Source organism: Pseudomassariella vexata (assembly GCF_002105095.1).
Source record: "Pseudomassariella vexata strain CBS 129021 chromosome Unknown BCR38scaffold_2, whole genome shotgun sequence".
NCBI classification, from domain to species: domain Eukaryota; kingdom Fungi; phylum Ascomycota; class Sordariomycetes; order Amphisphaeriales; family Pseudomassariaceae; genus Pseudomassariella; species Pseudomassariella vexata.
In genome coordinates, this window is record NW_024467957.1 from 2,894,312 (window position 1) to 2,912,057 (window position 17,746).

Genomic DNA, 17,746 nt, shown 5'->3' on the forward strand with positions numbered 1-17,746 from the left:
TGATGGTTCATCTCAGTGGCCGAAAGAACAGCGCTGGAAATATGATGTCAGCGCGCATAGCTTAGTTCATATTCGTGTCTGGGCATAGCCTTCTGTGTTCGATGTTTTGGGTTGAGTAGAAAGGGCCCCCTTGAAAAAGTCAGCATAACGTGGCCCTGTAAGAAGAATCGGTCTTGACTTGACCTTCTTTACTTGGGCACACAAATGGATTTTGATTTTCCAAGGAGTGGCATGGCTTTTTCCAGGTGATTCCGCTCTTCCAAAATACGAATTCTTACCGCATCTAATCTAGCTTGTCAGGCCGAGAGCATTACTCACACGCAGACCTCTGACTCATAGATGGATTTAAAGACCTTATAGCCCCATTACACGAGATATTCTAAAATAGCGACTTCCAGGCAGGTTTGCGGGACATGATAAGGTAAAAAGTACCACATATGCGATATGGTATGGGATGCGCTCCAACACACTACATATATGTTTCATTGCTGAAATATAAAAATGCTTTTACTTGAGTACACCTACTGTTGGGCTGAAGCATATCATTTGACTGGATCTGTTTCGATAGGATCCTAGATTGAACATTACAAGATACAATTACACCTTCAAATAGGTAGAAGGCAAACACTTCAATAACAACCAGTAGACGACCAATCAATAGGAACTTTCGGGAGGGAAGGCAGCAAGAAGAATAAATACTAGGCGCACCTTCCAGAACTGAGAAAAGGAAAATCTGACGCGTATCGTTGACTCAAAGGCATTGGCCTGGCGAGGCCGATATTTCTGGATCCCTTCCGTCCACTATTTGGGCTTAATGACTTTGTAGATCACGAATTCCATTCACCATCTGACCACCGCAACACAACATTGACACTTCCTACCTTCCTTTCCAACCTTTCTTCACCCCATTCAATGGACTTCATCGCTTCCATCCAGGCGACCTAAATCATCTTCTGACCATTCAACCTACATCTTCTGTCCGCGTCCAATCATCATTTCCAATATCACATCAAGAACCGCGACAGGCTTCAGAACGACATCTAACCAACGCATCAGCACCTAGCAAGTCGCACGTAAACCCTTCCCTTGCCAAAGTCCCTTGGTCCCAACATCACAAATTGAGCTTTCTCAATAACAATATATCCCCAGACCTTCTCCTCGCGTCAGTTCCCATCGACTATTCGTCGGAACGAAATTTCACCAACACGTCAGTACCTGGCAAGTCCCGCGTTAACCCTTCCCTTAGCAAGGTTCTTTCGTCCCAATATCCCAAATCAAACTTTGTAAACATCACTACACCTCCTCTTCTTCAACTTCCAGCTCACCAACGCGTCAGTGCCCGGTAATTCGTACGTCAGTACTTCCCCTGTCAAGATCATTTCACCCCATCATCCGAAACTGAAGCTTTCCAACTCATCTCCGTTCCCGACCAAGCCCGCCTTTTGGGTGAAGCTTTCCAAATCTATTCCCATCTGAAATCCATCACGTTCACCATCACCTCCATCTAAACTCATTAAATGGAAAGACATTCTAACTTCCTCGACAGAGCCAAGATGCCTTCCAAGGATACCAAATCCACCGAGGCTGCTAACAGTGGCGGCCCTGCCGTACTAGCCTTCACTCCCGCCGAGACCTGCATGGTCATGGCTATCTTCAAGAACTCGACCGCCAGCGGCAAGCCCACCCCCAACTGGAATGCCGTCGCCGAGGATATGTCATCCACCAGCGTCGAGTCGATGAAAGTCCGCTTCGGTCAGATCTCGAGGAAGTACGGCTGGTTCACTGGCGTTGCCTCACCCAGCATTCCCGCTGTCTCTCGACCCAAGAAGACGCCCGTGAGCAAGAAGCGAGCTCGCACTGCTGAGTATGGAGACGATGCTATCGAAGACACTCCGACCAGCAAGAAGAAGAGAACCACCGGGCCCGAGAAGGCCACCAAGAAGGAAGCTACGATCGACGTGGCTGTCAAGGACGAGGTTGAGGATGTCTTCGGCAACTTTAATGACCATATCGACCGCACCATGACTGATGGCGTGGCTTAGGTGATCACATTACCTTCACCTCCCTCCCATCGGTAGAAACATGCATTTTTGAGGATATACATGTATTAGTGGACAGTCACAAAATCACCTGGTATTCATCGTTTGTATTTTCGTTGGTTTAGGGTCCCTGAAGTAGGACATGGCATGGTATGGCATGGCATGACGGTCGTCATATCATCATCCTCGAAAGTTGGATTTCCATATCCATATCTTTTTGATCGGTAATAATGATTGGCAGGGAGGATTGATTGATGGATTTAATTGGGTTGTTCCTTCCCTGGAAAAGTCATGATCACGATCGGTTTACTTGAGCTTTGGGCACTTGCAGTCACTGATAGCCATGATATTTCCCCTGATGACCTGATTTGCATGGGGTATGAATTATCAACCGTCTGAACAGAGTTTGGTGTCTTGCGTGCAATACCTGACATGATGAGTTCATGAAACAATCAAGTCTCAAGACCTTCAAACGTAGGCCAAATGACATACACAGGTCTAATTTTAATACATCATTCTTTGAAACCGCTGGTGGAGGTGATCCTATTTTATTCCAATCCGGCCCCGGTCTAGATCTGCGTACGCCACGTATGTGCGGTGTCCAATGCACATTTGGTTTAAGCTTTATTGCTCATCTAGATTTAATTTTGATAACTTGCTTTCAAACAAAAAGTGCCTCTTCTGTGTCAACATCACCATCCGTGAAGTCCAATGTCTAGCCCATACAGATCACGTCAGCAAATAACACTTACATTATCACACCCAATCATCACCCCCGCTATTACCAGGAGATTTGTTGTATTCCCAGCCAATTGTACTCACCTACGTCAAACTTGGGGGCAATGTATTCCCCTGCAGTACGATTTGAGTTTTCCCCTTGGGGTCATGCTTCGGCAAGCAATACATGGCATATTCATTAATCGGTCGATTAAAAGGAAGGCGAACGTGGTCGTTGAAGGCTCTATATTAAACACGACCCTCGAGACCTAAGCTTCTTTCTAAACTATCTAGCTGAGGTGAATATTTCCTACCTAGCTTACAGTATATCATTAAGTGCGCTATAATCTACTTTGAATTAGACTTACGGCTACGCGCTGTGTCATCTATATTCCCTATGCGCTTTTAAAAGGGTTTCAGGTACCCTATACCAGTTTTGAGCTGCATATAGGCAGAGGAGAGTTTTCTCTTCAAGGGGATGAATGAATCTTTTAGGCTGAAGGATAGCTTTTCTTTGGATATTCTTCTACATATAGCACCTAGACCTTTAGATTTAGTAGATTCTTTAGGCTCTTCTTGATCCCAATTATTTTTCCATTCCTACGACGTCCATTTCTTGACCCCTCTCAAGACAAAGAGATAGAGCGATAACGGGTACTAGGTCGAGGTAAGTGGAGTCCCTTTTTACCTAAAGAATTAGCTAGTTCGTTACCAGGTACCCCTATATGGCTAAGGTACCAAGATAACCGAAAATTAGTTATCGGACTGCACTAGCCGTTGGCCCGCAACGGCTGTTTTCCCCACTTCCGGCTATAACAGCCAGTTGACAGGTTATGGACCGCCACTGTTATGCTCAGACGTGATCAGCACTCTCAAAATGTGCAAGCCATGAGGCACATTTTTCTGTATCTAAGGCCCTTATTACTACTTTCACCCTGTCTACTGGGAAAGAAACCAGACACATTGAATTCTATGCTTCGTTATAGTTTGCCATAAGTCCAATAGATTCGTTAATCATGGCCTCCATTGCGCGCATCCCGTGCTTAAGGAATAAAAGATATCAATCAACTGGACCGCCATTTCCTTTTGTTATGAGTTCTATTGGGCTTCACCTAAGATAGTCATCCTTATCCACTAATATTGAAATTTACGTTTGAAACGAAAATGGCGCTTGCGTTATTTCTATTACAAGAAGGACCACGTAAAGCTTTGAGTGCTACTTTGTGCTGACACAACAATGACGAGCCGAATCAGTACTCGTGTCCGGATTCTGAACCAGTACAGAGGCCTGGTTATGTGGATGGGCTGATGTAGTAGAAACACAGTCAAATAATTTCAATAACTTATATTTGTCAAGGTATACTGTGTGTTGCGTGCCCCAGGCGGAGCGGCTGGGTGCTGGGTGCAGCGCTTGTACCAAATGCCCATAGACCTCCCGTACCTGCAGCCTTTGGGGGTTAGTCCCATCATCACCATTAACAATACAGCTCTATTTCCTGTCGTGCCCACACTATGTCTCAGCACCTGCTTTCCTCGACGTTTCCTGTGACACTTCTTGCCTTGCCCAAAGCCTGAGAGGTCTGCCGGTGCATTTTACCAGGGGCGCCGGGGTATTCGGAGAGTACTTAGTAGTTGTCAAACATGCACGACTATTGTGCAACATCATGACGTCGGACTTGCTTTTCCGCATTGCCTCCGCGTATTTCCTCGCCCAGAATCCGACTTCCATTCTTTCATCCTTGGGCGGCTCGCGGGCTCATGATCTGTGTAGATGGGGCCCCGTTTCATTGTGAGCTGAACATGGTCTGGGCGGGCCAGACTGCATCCAGGAATCGGCGTCACGGACGTAGGGGGCAGCTAGTACAGTAGATCATGGGTCCGTTCTGCAGGGGGTGGTGGATCAGAAATACGAAGAATGAAGAACAGAAACTATCAACTGCCCAACTGCAGAAATGTGCAGAGCTCTAGACAGCATCCAGCTTATACACGGAGTCATCGGGATGACATCATAACCGTAAGAAACACACGAGAGTTGGAGATCATGGCATAGCGGCGTGGGTTGGCGGATATAATTACCAAATTTCAACACTTGTATTACCACATGGCAAGCCAAGCCGGCCTGGACGGGCGTTAAACTAAATGGAGCTGACTGATATGACAAACATCGAACGTTTGGGCAAGGGGTCGCGTGACACGTCGAGCCGACACTTGGGCCGATGTTCGCACTCGAGCGAAGGGAATCCCACCAACCAACCCACAACCCTGGCTCGAGCGCTCAAAGATGTTCCGGAACTTCAGACACAATTTTATATGCGCGCATCACATTGTGGTAAAAATCTTAAGATCATGAGGGCACGTTGACTTCCCCGCAATTCCCGTGGGTGGCATGATTATGGAAAGAGAAGGCGGGGAGAATGCGGAGGCAAAAGAGACGAACGCATGTTACGAGTGGAGATTTGCCTTTCCCGATAGGTCGTTGAAAATGGACGACAGGCTTTACTTATTTATTCAACTACCATGCCCCGGATTCTCCAGGGCAAATAGTAAAATTCAAATATCTTCACGAAGCACATCTTATATCATGCGAGCATTACGATATCACGGCCAGAAAGACATCCGCCTGGAGGAGATTGAGGAGCCCCAGGTCAAGCCGGGCTGGGTCAAAGTATGGTTAAGTTATCACAAACCCCCTCGTCCACCATTGATTGATTGAGGACTACATGAAATCTAACGGAATTTCTGCAAGATTGCACCGGCATTTGTCGGCATCTGCGGGACAGACCTGCACGAGTACCTCGGCGGGAACAATCTTATCCCGCGACCGGGCCATCCGCACGTCCTCACCAAGGAGACGTCGCCGTTGACTCTGGGTCACGAGTTCAGTGGCGTGATCGAGGAAGTCGGAAGTGGAGTTTCTGATCTCGAGCCTGGCCAGAATGTGTGTGTGCAGCCGACGTTGTACTGTAACGAGTGCGATCCGTGTAAGCGGGGTTTGCAGAACTGTTGTGATCAGGGGGGTTTTATTGGGTTGAGTGGTAAGTCGGATATCAAATCGATATCTGTACGTATGAAAGGCACTGGCTAATATTTGACGTGAGCAGGGTTTGGAGGTGGTCTAGCAGACCATGTCGTGGTCCCCAAATCCGCAGTCTGGAAACTGCCTTCCAACATCGACTTGGAACTTGGAGGTTCGTAGATCCCAACAAAGTCCCGTCATATCCAAGATCTGTCATATTTACAATCCTACGCAGCCCTCGTCGAACCCTTGGCAGTAGGCTACCACGCCGTCGAAATCGCCCCGATCCCACACCCCATCCCCTCGGACCTCCCTATCCTCGTCCTGGGCAGCGGCCCCATCGGCCTCGCCGTAATCCAAGCCATCATCGCACAATGCTCCTCTCGCTCCTTCCCGCCCCTAATCATCGTCTCGGAACCCTCGCCCACCCGCCAAGAATTCGCCCTCGACTTCGGCGCCCACCACGTTATCAACCCTCTACGCACCGACCTAGTATCCTCCATCCAATCTATGACGCGTAAAGAGGGTGTGACCGTAGTCTTTGACTGTGCGGGCGCGCAGTCCGGCTTAGAGCAAGCCATGAAGTGCGTTCGGGTGCGGGGGAGCGTGGTGAATGTGGCGATTTGGGAGAATAAGGCCCAGGTCAATGTGAATGATGTTGTTTTTGGGGAACGGGCGTATATGGGTGCTGCGACGTACGATAATGGGGATTTTGGACGAGTGTTGAGGGCCATGGAGCACGGGAGGATTAGGCCGAGGGAGATGATTACGAGAATAATTGCGTTGGAGGAGGTTGAGGAGAAGGGTTTTAGGGGGTTGATTAAGGAGAAGGATCGGCAGGTTAAGATTTTGGTTGATGTGACGGGGAGAGGGAGGAAGGATTCGGGGGTTGGGTATTTGGATTAGGGCCTGGGAAACGTGGTGTTGATAAGATTGATGATGTAACGATGTAAATAGGAGTTTCTGATGTTTGGTTTAGCAACTGGGTCAAAGGGATTGTCACAATGGAAACCAGAGTATCTTGAGAATGCGACTTAAGTGTTCTATAGGCCTGTACCAACCCTCAAAAACACCATACCTTCAAAGAAATTCCATCACTTCTTTTGTCTTTCACTAGAGTGAGCTAGCCAAACGTTTGTAGTGGGCGGCATCAAGATATATAAGTCGCAACACTTGACGTCTGCTGGGACCAATGAAACGACGAGTATCCATCCTTCAACACAAAGGTGAAATCTTAGGTCTCGATCCTTTATATATCGTTTTGCTATATGCCTCAATATCACAAACCAATAGAGCGCTTCCTCCTCAAACCCTCCGGCATTGACACCAACCGAGGCCCCACACTCTCCAAAGTCGGCACAACCTCCCTCATCAACCCTGTCACGTCATCAAACTCAATTTTATCAACCGTAGTCTCCCTATGCATCCCGTCGCCCCCCGGAATCGCAAACCGATGATACGCCATATACCAATGGTCCCCCTCTCCAGGAACCTTGACCACAGAGTTATGCCCGGTCCCCAGTATTCCCTTCTCCACATCCTTCCTCAGCACGACTCCCCTATACGTGAAGTTTCCAGTAGGAGTCAGACTAGTCGCGTACCCGACCTGGTAGTCCTCCGACCTCGTATCGTTGATACTATACGTAAAATGGTACAGTCCTTCTCGGTAATTCATGAACGAACCCTCGCGGAATGCGACCAGCCCGCCGATGCGGCCGACGGTATCCCATTTGATGGAAACCATGTCGTCCCCCAGCTCGGCGACTAAGGCAACGCCGTTGCCCCAGTATAAAAAGTACTTCCCCGAAACAGGGTCGTGAAAAGCGCAAGCGTCGATAGCTTGGTTGGTAGGCAAACTCTCGTTATTCCAAATCATGGGTTCTGCCTCCGCTACAAACGGGCCCTCGGGATGCGAGGCAACGGCTACGCCAATAGTTTTTGTATTCAGGGCTGCATTGTTCCCGCTGAAGTAGAAAAAGTATTTTCCATCTTTCTTGGCAATGGTAGGCGCCCAGGCGTTGCCGTTGGCCCAGGGGACATTGCCGGATGTGCCGTTGAGAGTGAGGATCGGTTCGGTGTTGCGCGTCCACTGGACGAGATCGGGAGAGCTCCACACATAGAAAGATTGTCCGCCCCAGTTGGGGAAGCCGTCTTGGGTAGGGTAGATGTAGTACTTTTCACCGAAGATGGCGATGTTGGGGTCGGCCCACAGGCCGGGGAGAACGGGACTTCCTTCTCTCTTTCGGAGGGCGGATCGTTTGGCGGTGGTACTCGTTGCGCCCGTAAGAGAGGCGAGCTCTGCCGCCGTGACGGGGATAACAGTCCCGTGTCTCGGACTAGCCGGCAAATTGAAGTCACTCGAGATTTTCCAGTCCGGATTCGCAATGTCCTCCGCCTCAAGCGGGATGTATCCCCTTTCTGTGTACTCATCCACAAATAGATAATATTTCTCCCCACGCACATCATCCGCATTAGCCTTGAAAGAAGTTGGCCCCTCAACCTGGCTCGTTCCGGCTGTCTCGCCAATACAGCTAGCCACTGTCGTCCACTCATCCAGCTCAGCCAACAAATCGGTCGAGCGCTCCTGGATAATGTCCACGCATCCCGTCACATTTCCCTCGTCTTTTGTGAACCGGTAGTACACGCCCTCCACCTCGATGACGGTCGAGTCGATACGCGATGATCCCGAATCCTGCCAGATGGCAGGTTCGCTGAAAGTGACAAAGTCCTGGGTCGTCGCGTAGAGCATCCGGTGGTATGTTGCTGTCGTGTGACTCGTGTCGCTTTCTGGGTACAGTGAAGACGCCCAAAAGACGACGTAAGCCCCTAGATCCGTGTCGTAAAACGCCTCAGGCGCCCAAGTATTCCCCGCCGTCGATGGACTGACCAGAACATGTCGCTGAGCAGACCACGTCGACAAATCATGAGACTCCCATATCTCCAGGTATAGACTCCCATTACTGACCGCTTCTGCCCAGAAAGTACCCGAGCCGATGGAGAGATCCGTAGCAAGGAGATAGAAGGTATCTCCCTCCGGCGAACGGATGATAAACGGATCTCGCAACCCTTTCGTGCCCATCGTGGAAGTCAACACGGGTTGTCCGCCGTTCAGCTCGGTCCAGTTGAGCGCGTCATTTCCTTGGCTTGTCGCAAAAAAGATGTTCTCCCCCGCTAGGGTGTCATTGGTGAAGTAGGCGAATGCGTAGCCGACGTAGGGGCCGACATCTACGGCTTTGCGGACGGAAGCGGTAAGGGTGCGGGTTTGGGAAGCAATAGTGGCTGTGAGGGTTACAGTTTCGTCTTCATCTTGTCTGGTGACTCTGCCGTCGACTGTGATTATGGCTGGGCTGCTGCTGGTCCAGTCGATAGCGAGGCCGTCTTCCGATTCCGAGGGGAGATGAATGTTGCCTCGGATATCGTCGATGTTAGTGATGGTGATAGCTGCGAGTGCTGCTTCGGCTTGGGTTAAGTCGCGGATTGTTGAACTGGAAACTCTATACCTGCAGCCAATGAAAGCTGTCACTAGTAATCGGAGCACATGCATGGTGAACCTCCAAGAGCCAGGCCAGCTCTTCCTTAGGTTAGAAATGCTTGAAGTCTTGCTAATAGTCCAGTCCTCCGGTGCATATATATTCAGCCCAATGTCACCAGGTCTTCATGTTCTGTATTCGTCATCAATCCAGGAACCTTGCATCAAGCCAGGTCCTATCCTCATGTTTGACATCCACAGTCCCTTCCGTCACCGGACCATACCCAAACCATGCCTCGGCCGATGCTAATAGCACACCATCATCGATCGAGCCCACCCGCGGAACCGGCAATTTAGCACCAATCCGGAGCAGTTCAACTTATGATGCCGCGCCGAGTTGGAGTAGCTTTGTAGAAGCTAGACCCGTTCTTGGCCATGATCTACCGTAGAAGTACTTAGGAAAGATCATAGCGTTGTACCATCAACTGACGTTCAGCATGATTGGAGAGTGAATTTGAAGTAGTGCGGAGAATGGGGGGGAAACGACGTATTTGCAAGAGAGTTTTGGGGACGGCGAAATGACCTGGAATGGAAGAGTTCAGCAGAACAAGGAGTCAGAAGATGCGGAATTGGGGCCTGGGGAACACGGAGCCGGCGTGGTGGGGATGTGGAAACGGGAGCTAGGTAAGCAATGCGGGGAAAGCCTAGAGTATGCGCGCGAATAGGACTTCGATATGGAGTAGCTTCAATGTGGCCATGTGGTTCGACTGCGATGCTAGTATCACGGGTGTTTCCTTTGTGTTGGGCTGTGGTATCATGAAATCTCCTCAGCCTTTTGGTGGCTGTGCTGTGCTTTCGAGCTGAAGTAGATCTGTAGGAGGACCCTACTAAAAGACAACTCGTTATCAACGTCAGCATCGAGGTTTCTCATTCATATACTTTCGTGTGTAGCATCAAAACTACTCGTTGTTTTCCACTAGGAGTTGCCGGACTGCTGCCCTCTTAGGCTGCATCAATGTCTGAACACACCTTCAGGGCAAAGGAATATATCCATGTTTGCCATTACCTCAAGGCCTTACACCCTGAGGTATCCATGTGCTCAGAGCGAAACCAAGAAAAAAAGTCATGAAAGCAAATATTGGGTTGCTCCGTGTCTTTCCATCCTCACCGACTTGAGAATTTGCCATAATTTTGCCTTCATATGTTCGCAAGCCCTTGACATGTTTCCCAGCTTTCTCGCCTTTCTGCTGGTCATCGTTATTAACATGTCTCTTGCCTCCTGTGGTCTCCCCAAGTCCTCCATTCGTGTTTTCACATGCTCCCGATCTTGCCTTCCCGTAGCCGACTGCCCAACTTCTCGAGTTGCAACATAGACTAATTCTGGCATTTTGGCAGCCCGTCGTTCCCAAACAGCGTTCAGGGCGTCCGCAGTAATTAGCTCCGTCTGTGAGAAATATGGGAAGAGGCCTCGCCCAAAATCGTGCAAGTGTCGAGTGAGCATGTTGACATTCATCTGGGGCTCATGGATATCGTCTCCCAGCAGGACCAGTTCCCACTTGCAACCTAGGGGTCAGGGACAACGCATGATGTTAGACAGACTGCTTGATAACGAGTCGGCTGTCCAAACCATGCCCTCATAGAAGACACGTCTGCATGTCCAGACGGCACGGGGTAACGATAGCTAGGAACTTATCAATGACTGAAAGTCTCTTGTTCTCGTGAAGAAGAACATTATCGCTTGAATCCGAGTTGGCGGTGGGGGGCATATTCTTGGCCGATTTCTCTGTAATGGTGATGAGATTTCTGTTCGACCAAATTGACCGTCAAAAGACGAGGGACCCACTCGTTCTAGAATGAGGTATTTTGGGTTGTTATAAGGTCTCACAATTTCTTCGTGGACTCATTAGCGAGTGTCGGGGTCTGTTGCTCTGCCTTTGAAGCGGATGATGGATGAGTTTTCGGTCTGGGATACTGAGCCGGCTCGATATTTCGTGTCCTTTCGGAGTTGAGAGTTGTCAAGACTCGTTGTGAACTGTTCTAAATTGTGTGGTCCATGAGCGAGGCAGTATCTGGTTTCCGGTCTCCTTGCTCATGCTTGGTATGCGCGTCGCTACTGGCCAGCTTGTTCTCCATCAAATGTAGCTCGTGTCTCTAGGTTTCGTTTTCTGGATGTCTTCGCAAGATTCAGAAGCTATCTTGTGATGCATCGATCCTTGCTCTTGTGCTGTCGTTTTGTTAGACATGGCACTGTTGTGGCCCTGGGCTTCGTCGCAGTCGGGTATTGTACTTGTCATATTCGAAGCAGTTGTGTTCCTGGCAGATATTGAGGATATCCCGGGAGCTCTTAATTTGTTTTACCACCTTTGCCAACATCTCTTTGAACCTGACGTTTCTTTCTGGTCCTGGTACTTAGGTTGGGTGACTTCACACTGCAGTGCTTTGGATGTGCTGTTGGACCAAATTGACCGTCAAAAGACGAGGGACCCACTCGCTATAGAATGAGGTATTTTTGGTAGTTATAAGGTCTGACAGGTGCGGCCGTAGGGAGCCAACCAGCTAGCTGTACATTGTCAGCTCAATAAAGAATCGTGATTTCTAGTGGAACCAACCAGAAGCAGATGTGAGAGGTGGCTTCTACTGGATAATTTCAGAGCCGTTACTAAGAAGCTTACAAGTCGCTACGCCACCAAATGTCGTTGGATAATCGTTCTGCCCTGATCTGAACAGACCGGAAATGATTAACCACCAGGTGCTTTCCTACTAGTGCAGTCACCCTTCATATGAGGCAGTACCACTGGCCAGACATGGTTCCCGGTCCAGAGGTTGCTTCGACATCCGCTCTAACGTTAAACTTTGTCATTCCCAAGTGCCACACCCTGTGCCCAATGGTCTACTTTCTGCAGCATACAAATTCTTCGCCCATTGACCAATTGAACTCCCGGTAGTAGCTGTCGCGATATCTCTTTACTGCGATGAGAATTGGATACTATGCCCACATGTCGGTAGACCTATCTCCTCGATTGTGGAAATCTGCCAACGCCCTCGCTATACTTCGTTTGGAGGCTTGACCAATCAGCTACCCAGCATCTACTACCATTACACACCAAATATACCTGGTTAATTACAGGCTATGGGTCAGAGTTATGTATTTCAATGGTGTAAGCAGATTCCCGCAGTTGAGGAGATAAGGTAATGGGTTGCCTAACCGGGCCAGCACATTGGATTCGGCGTCAAATCATTGGCTATATAGCACACGGTCTAGGCGCTAATGGCAGAGGTGACTTTAGGCCTCCCTAAATACTGGCCACATAAATAGTGCACGGCCCCTCATGGGACGTCTTAAGCCGTTAATTGAAGTATTTAGTGATTGTTTATATTGGTGGTGAGACAAGAAACCAGGGTTGGGTGAATTCTTTGGGCACTCATTGTTTACTCGGCGATGAGATGAGCGTGCCACTGCCCTCCATTGAAATCACCCAAAATCACGATACCCAATAAGAAAACCTAACGATTGTCAGAATTGAATGTATAATGATGGATCAGGATATGGGGTTTGAAATGTCGGTCCAGAGACTGTATATGTGCAGAGCTGGACGTCAACATGGGCAATTCTCATATTATTAGGCTTGCTAATTCTGTGCAGATGCTTTACAGAACATACTTGCTGACCTACGTCGGATACCTTTTGTGATATAGGGCTCCTGCCCCGATCCTACCAGTACTGCTCAAGATACTGGGCTCGGCCGGCGGTCAGTGCTGTAGCTACTCTTGCCATATGATTGACTGCAGTCAACAATAGGTTTTGGACCTAATCGGGTGCAGTCTCAAATATTTATGCAATTGCCTGTTCCTGCGGTCCTCTCTAACTCCACCTCTCCACCACGCCAGTTTGTAAATCAAGTTCCGCTGTCTTGGGTAGGCACCTCGTCCAACTGTAAGTATTTATAGCCTTAGCTTTTCCTGGGCAATCCTCTAAATCATTCTTCGTCAAGCGATAGATTCGCTAGTTGTTGGTTTTCGACGCAACCTCCCCCCACGGTCACCAACCTTTGCAACGCAAGCCCTGGTAAGTCTTCTTCATATTTTCCTGTTGCTATTGGAATTCTATTATCGTACCCGTCCTTCCCTGTCGTCCTACCTACTTTTCTCGTCACTCTGCCTTATTCCCTGGTATCCCGCCTCGCCGAACTCCCTCTCCCTTAGCTTCCGGCTTCGCCATCTTTCCTACACCGTCTCAAACCCAAGAGTCTTTCTCTGCAGTCGACGTCAACCAAGTCCATCGTGGTCACACAATCGTTTACGATCAATGTAAAACTTAGCCTTGGTACTCCTTTGGTGGATCTCTACTTCACCTTAGCAATAATCCTGTTCTATTATCTTATGTCCCCTCGTCAATTTTACCCTATCTGTTCCTCCTTGTTTCCCATGTTACCATATCTGGGAAATGCTCCACGTCCCATGAATTCTAGCTAATTATTTACCAACACAATAGCAACCATGCCCGCTGAAGCCTCGACCGAGGACTCGGCTGCCGCTAGTCGCAAGGCCGAGACCAAGCCCGTGATTGACGATGGCTCCGGTCATCTCAACAAGGAGCTGATGTGGGTCTGTGATCTCCCGAAGCAGGACAGCAGCGGCAAATGCGCTGGCCGACCCATCGCAAACACAAAGAGGGACATCAACAACCACAAGTGCAAGTTCCACCGCGATTCGGAGTACATTGCGCTACAGACCCCCTTCGGTAATATCACCCTGTATTGCTGTGAGCGAGACTGCAACGCCGCCTTCAAGAAGCCGCACGACATCGTTCACCATTACCGAAACCACCACGATGACGTTAATACGAGCCAGGAGGAAGTTCTCACCGCCTATAACATCAAGACCGCGTATGTCTTCGGCTTATTACCGTTTCTGAATTTCCACAAAGTGATTCAACAGCTAATATGGAAAGCAGCAAGCAGAAGAGAGCTGAGGCCGAAGGTAAGGCTGCTGGCAAGATTTATAAGTGAGGCAGGTAAACGCCCGCTCAATAATCTGATATGATAGCTAACGTTGCAAGCAGCACATCTTCGGGCCCCTCTGTTGTGTTTCTTGGTGCTGGTCTGCTTGATTTCCTGCTGCGTGTTATCTACTGCGCGCTACTTGGACCCCCCTCACCAACTGAAGGTATGTACATACCCAACCAACTGTCCTAGATTTTCCATATCGATGAGGCAACTAACACTTTTTCCAGAGGTTTCGATGACTTCTCATAACTACCATCAGATAATTTCGATTCTGCTGCTGGAGTGTAAAGCAAGGATGAAATGCACGCGGTACATATCTGGGTTGGCAATGCTGTTCGCGTCTTTGCGAGTTTTGGTCCTTGATAGGCCATAGATGACGATAATCAATTGTTGCTGACCCACAAAACATGATTGCTAGGACGATCGAAGTGAGTATTTGTTATCAAGTGACTTATCTATGTCTATTGTAATAGAGAAATATATTCAATTCCGAGCATCCGTAAGCTTTCGAGCATACACATACCATTATATCGTGACAGTCCGATGTGTCCACGATACTGCAACAGAAGTATAAAGAAGCGATAACAAGTCTCAAACTTGGATTCTCAACATCGTGAGATGCTGTAGGGCTCCTCCGTTTTCTCAGAGACAGGATTGAGGTTCATTCATTTCAGTCCCGCGAAGTGAGTCAAGAGCGGCATCTTTCCTCTGTGGCTGAATCTCAATGGCGAGTACATCAAATAATCAAGTCTGTACCTGTCTCTTCACTGATACTGGAGAGCCACAGAGGGCTGTATCAATGCCGAGGTTAACAGAACAAAAGACACACGGAGACAAGATTCGCACGACGTCTATGCTTGGCTCAAGTCCAAGATGCCACGGATAGGGGAGAGGGGGGTGCTCTTCGTCCGAATCTTATTGCGGTCACAGAATGGCAGTTATCCTCCGGTTGAGCCTGCTGTTAGACTTCAATACAGCCCTCATAACCCCAATAAGATCAACTTCTGCCAGAACATATACACGACTTCAATACAGTAAAATTTTCACAGTTAGCTTAATAACATAGTACCTAGACTTCTCTAAGGCACCCTTGCGTTCATAGCCGTGTATCAGGCTAACCGGGTAAAAACCAAGATAGCGCGGGGGCTCCATCGCCAGTAGTGCTTCGTAGGGAGTAGGCAAGCCTATGATAGAGAAGTCAAAAGTCAAAAGTTCTCATCCAGAGATTGCGACTTTGTCACATACTGCTAGTCTTGTAACAGTTTTAGCATAATTATCGGGGCGTGCGTAGATTATCAAAGGTTACTATACTTATATTGGAGTAATGGACATACTTCCAAGCAGCATCTGTCCGTTTGATTTACATCCAATCTATATTCATGCAATCTAGTACGTACGGAATAGCTGATATAACGTGTTGTAAGCTGATTGGATCGAGGAGACGCAAGACAGAGCGCCACATGTAATAGAAGCTGGGCGGGGAAAAACACATCAATACAAAAATGAGCAACTCGCCGGATCCTTTTCTGCTTTTCAAGCTGTCAAGACCATTCGCGCCCTATCATCTCTTGACGTCAACATGTCGGGCAAGCCTTGGAGGGAACGATTTTCATGGCTATGGAAACCAGGACCCAGTGCCCGTGGTCATGATCCTGAGTTAGGGCTAAATGATCCCAATCCCACCCCCAGTGCGAAACTGGGCGACCCCGGGGCTGGACTTGGGGAGAACACGAACAAGGACAGAGGCGAGGGATTAGACAAGAAGAAAGAGGATGAGAAGGATGGGGGTAAATATACGAAGGGAGACATGGGAGTTCAACCGCTTCCCTGGCGTGTGGCTCTACGATTCGATGGCTTGGAGCGGACAAATCTCTTCTACCTCGAACGCAGACTGGCTCATCTACAAGAGTCACTGAGCCATCTGCAACTCGTTGACGACGGCGGCGGCAGCAGCAGCAGTAAGGATACAGAGACGAAGAAATTGACCAAAGTCGTTGATCAAATCCACGATACTTGGGAAGAACGGCGAGAACGCCTGCCGCTGACCCACGTTGATATTGACCCAAGTACTGGAGTTCGGGTAAAGAGACTTGATACACAAGATGAACTCGTTCAGGAGTCCGGAATGCTAACTACTAGCACCCAGGAAAGGAATGTCGAGCAAGCACCTGTCGAGGGGCCGGGTGCTGCAGATAGCAGGGCTCGAGAAGCGAAACAGACGCAGTACAGAGTTCTTAACCGATCTGAAGAACTGTTCGAGAACCTGACAACCGCCTTACGCGACTACAGTGAGACTTTTCTACCAACCCCCGACTCTCACGCCAACAATTTGCATGCCAAAACTGACCTTTCCCAGACCAAGCCCTTCTCCAGCACCGTGACCTCGAACGCATCCCCCACTTCCCCAAGGCCCCTCCCCCAAACCGCGATAATTTCAAACGGCACAACAGCAGCACCTCTCTCCTCACCCTGGACCCATGTATCTGCCCACCCCCCTGCCCCAGCCAACCCTGGTCATGGACCCCTCGCCCAGGGGACTTTTCTTTCCCTAAAAACTCTGAAGAATGGGCCGGTGCTTTGAACGCGATCATTTGTCTGGCGATCTTGCCTACGGCTTCGATATTGGTGCTTTTTGCGGTGCCGACTACGTACGGGAGGTTGGGGTTGATTGTGGGGGAGGCAGCGGGGTTGGTTTTGTTGGTGGTTTGTTATAGACCTGTGACGGGCAAGGGGGAGGGTGGTAGGAGGGGGCAGGATAACGAGAAGCAACGGATGAATAGACGGCATTTATTGGGGGAGAAGGATTTATTGGGTTATATGCTTGGGTGAGTTACTTCATTGATATCCTCTGAGTCCGCATATTTGGGTAACATATTCGATCGTTACAGGTTAGCTGCCATTCAAGTGGTATTTGTTGGATCGGTTCTTAGTTCCTCTTAAAAGATTCCAGTGATAGATCCCCAATTGCGGTGCTGGGACTTTAAGGAGGGGATTGGACCAGGGCGCCAGGGTGTGGCAGAAGGCCACAGCGCTTCGAGATACGCATATGGGTGTTTTTCTAATAGCAAAAACTGTTATGATGGTGTTGAAGGATTCTTAAATCCGGAGTGTCGAGAACATACACGTGCCTGGGCATTATAAAGTCGCCTGTTGGTGATCATACTGACCAGTATATGTTTCGTGCGCTTGGGTATGCTAGTTCTCTGGTAGTTGTTTCAAAGAACGCTCACTCGGCTGTGGGCGATGAACCAGGAATATAATGACTGAACAGAACCTGTCCACACTTGTTCGGACTGTTGCAGTTAGATTGCAGTTTGGCCGAAATACCGAAATTGACAATATCCTTGTGGCCTACGTAGTGGCTCGCAACCTTCGATATCACAATAAACAAATAATGGGGGGGGTTTGCGCACTCCTTGACTGGCATCTTGAAATACTGAGCTTATACAAGTGACAGGAGAGAGAGAGTATCAGTTTGATAATGATGGTTGCAGGCAAG

General features: G+C 48.9%; 6 protein-coding genes across 6 annotated transcripts; 4 read left to right on the plus strand and 2 right to left on the minus strand.

Annotated features, from left to right (window-relative positions):
* Positions 1-1,553: 1,553 nt before the first annotated feature.
* On the plus strand, positions 1,554-2,042 carry BCR38DRAFT_481432 (uncharacterized protein; the record flags this gene model as incomplete). Its single annotated transcript, XM_040863375.1, has 1 exon — positions 1,554-2,042. One exon carries the CDS (start codon positions 1,554-1,556, stop codon positions 2,040-2,042), a length of 489 nt encoding a protein of 162 aa, XP_040720244.1.
* Positions 2,043-4,019: 1,977 nt separating this feature from the next.
* Positions 4,020-4,878, minus strand: BCR38DRAFT_421707 (uncharacterized protein). Its single transcript, XM_040859454.1, has 2 exons — positions 4,437-4,878; positions 4,020-4,380 (listed from the first exon to the last, which is right to left on the minus strand). Exons 1-2 carry the CDS (start codon positions 4,542-4,544, stop codon positions 4,267-4,269), a joined length of 222 nt encoding a protein of 73 aa, XP_040720245.1. The 5' UTR covers positions 4,545-4,878; the 3' UTR covers positions 4,020-4,266.
* A 135-nt stretch (positions 4,879-5,013) lies between these two features.
* BCR38DRAFT_421709 (chaperonin 10-like protein) lies at positions 5,014-6,866 on the plus strand. The gene is made up of 4 exons (XM_040859455.1): positions 5,014-5,421; positions 5,503-5,791; positions 5,858-5,944; positions 6,008-6,866. The coding sequence occupies exons 1-4, from the start codon at positions 5,143-5,145 to the stop codon at positions 6,676-6,678; spliced, it is 1,326 nt and encodes a 441-aa protein (XP_040720246.1). The 5' UTR covers positions 5,014-5,142; the 3' UTR covers positions 6,679-6,866.
* Positions 6,867-7,051: 185 nt separating this feature from the next.
* On the minus strand, positions 7,052-9,316 carry BCR38DRAFT_405913 (glycosyl hydrolase; the record flags this gene model as incomplete). The annotated part of the gene is made up of 1 exon (XM_040857995.1): positions 7,052-9,316. One exon carries the CDS (start codon positions 9,314-9,316, stop codon positions 7,052-7,054), a length of 2,265 nt encoding a protein of 754 aa, XP_040720247.1.
* Positions 9,317-13,738: 4,422 nt separating this feature from the next.
* Positions 13,739-14,620, plus strand: BCR38DRAFT_481435 (uncharacterized protein; the record flags this gene model as incomplete). The annotated part of the gene is made up of 4 exons (XM_040863376.1): positions 13,739-14,127; positions 14,196-14,246; positions 14,304-14,407; positions 14,475-14,620. The coding sequence occupies 4 exons, from the start codon at positions 13,739-13,741 to the stop codon at positions 14,618-14,620; spliced, it is 690 nt and encodes a 229-aa protein (XP_040720248.1).
* Positions 14,621-15,626: 1,006 nt separating this feature from the next.
* BCR38DRAFT_471620 (uncharacterized protein) lies at positions 15,627-16,828 on the plus strand (the record flags this gene model as incomplete). The annotated part of the gene is made up of 2 exons (XM_040862871.1): positions 15,627-15,636; positions 15,672-16,828. 2 exons carry the CDS (start codon positions 15,627-15,629, stop codon positions 16,826-16,828), a joined length of 1,167 nt encoding a protein of 388 aa, XP_040720249.1.
* Between the last annotated feature and the right edge of the window lie 918 nt (positions 16,829-17,746).

Excerpts from the sequence above, each read along its gene's own strand:
- BCR38DRAFT_421709 (XM_040859455.1), top strand. The coding sequence starts at position 5,143 with ATGATTATGGAAAGAGAAGGCGGGGAGAATGCGGAGGCAAAAGAGACG. Across the intron at positions 5,422-5,502 it reads TCAAGCCGGGCTGGGTCAAA|ATTGCACCGGCATTTGTCGG; the intron begins GTATGGTTAAGT and ends AATTTCTGCAAG. Across the intron at positions 5,945-6,007 it reads CATCGACTTGGAACTTGGAG|CCCTCGTCGAACCCTTGGCA; the intron begins GTTCGTAGATCC and ends AATCCTACGCAG.
- BCR38DRAFT_421707 (XM_040859454.1), bottom strand. The coding sequence starts at position 4,544 with ATGAAACGGGGCCCCATCTACACAGATCATGAGCCCGCGAGCCGCCCA. Across the intron at positions 4,381-4,436 it reads CGCGGAGGCAATGCGGAAAA|TACTCTCCGAATACCCCGGC; the intron begins GCAAGTCCGACG and ends ACAACTACTAAG.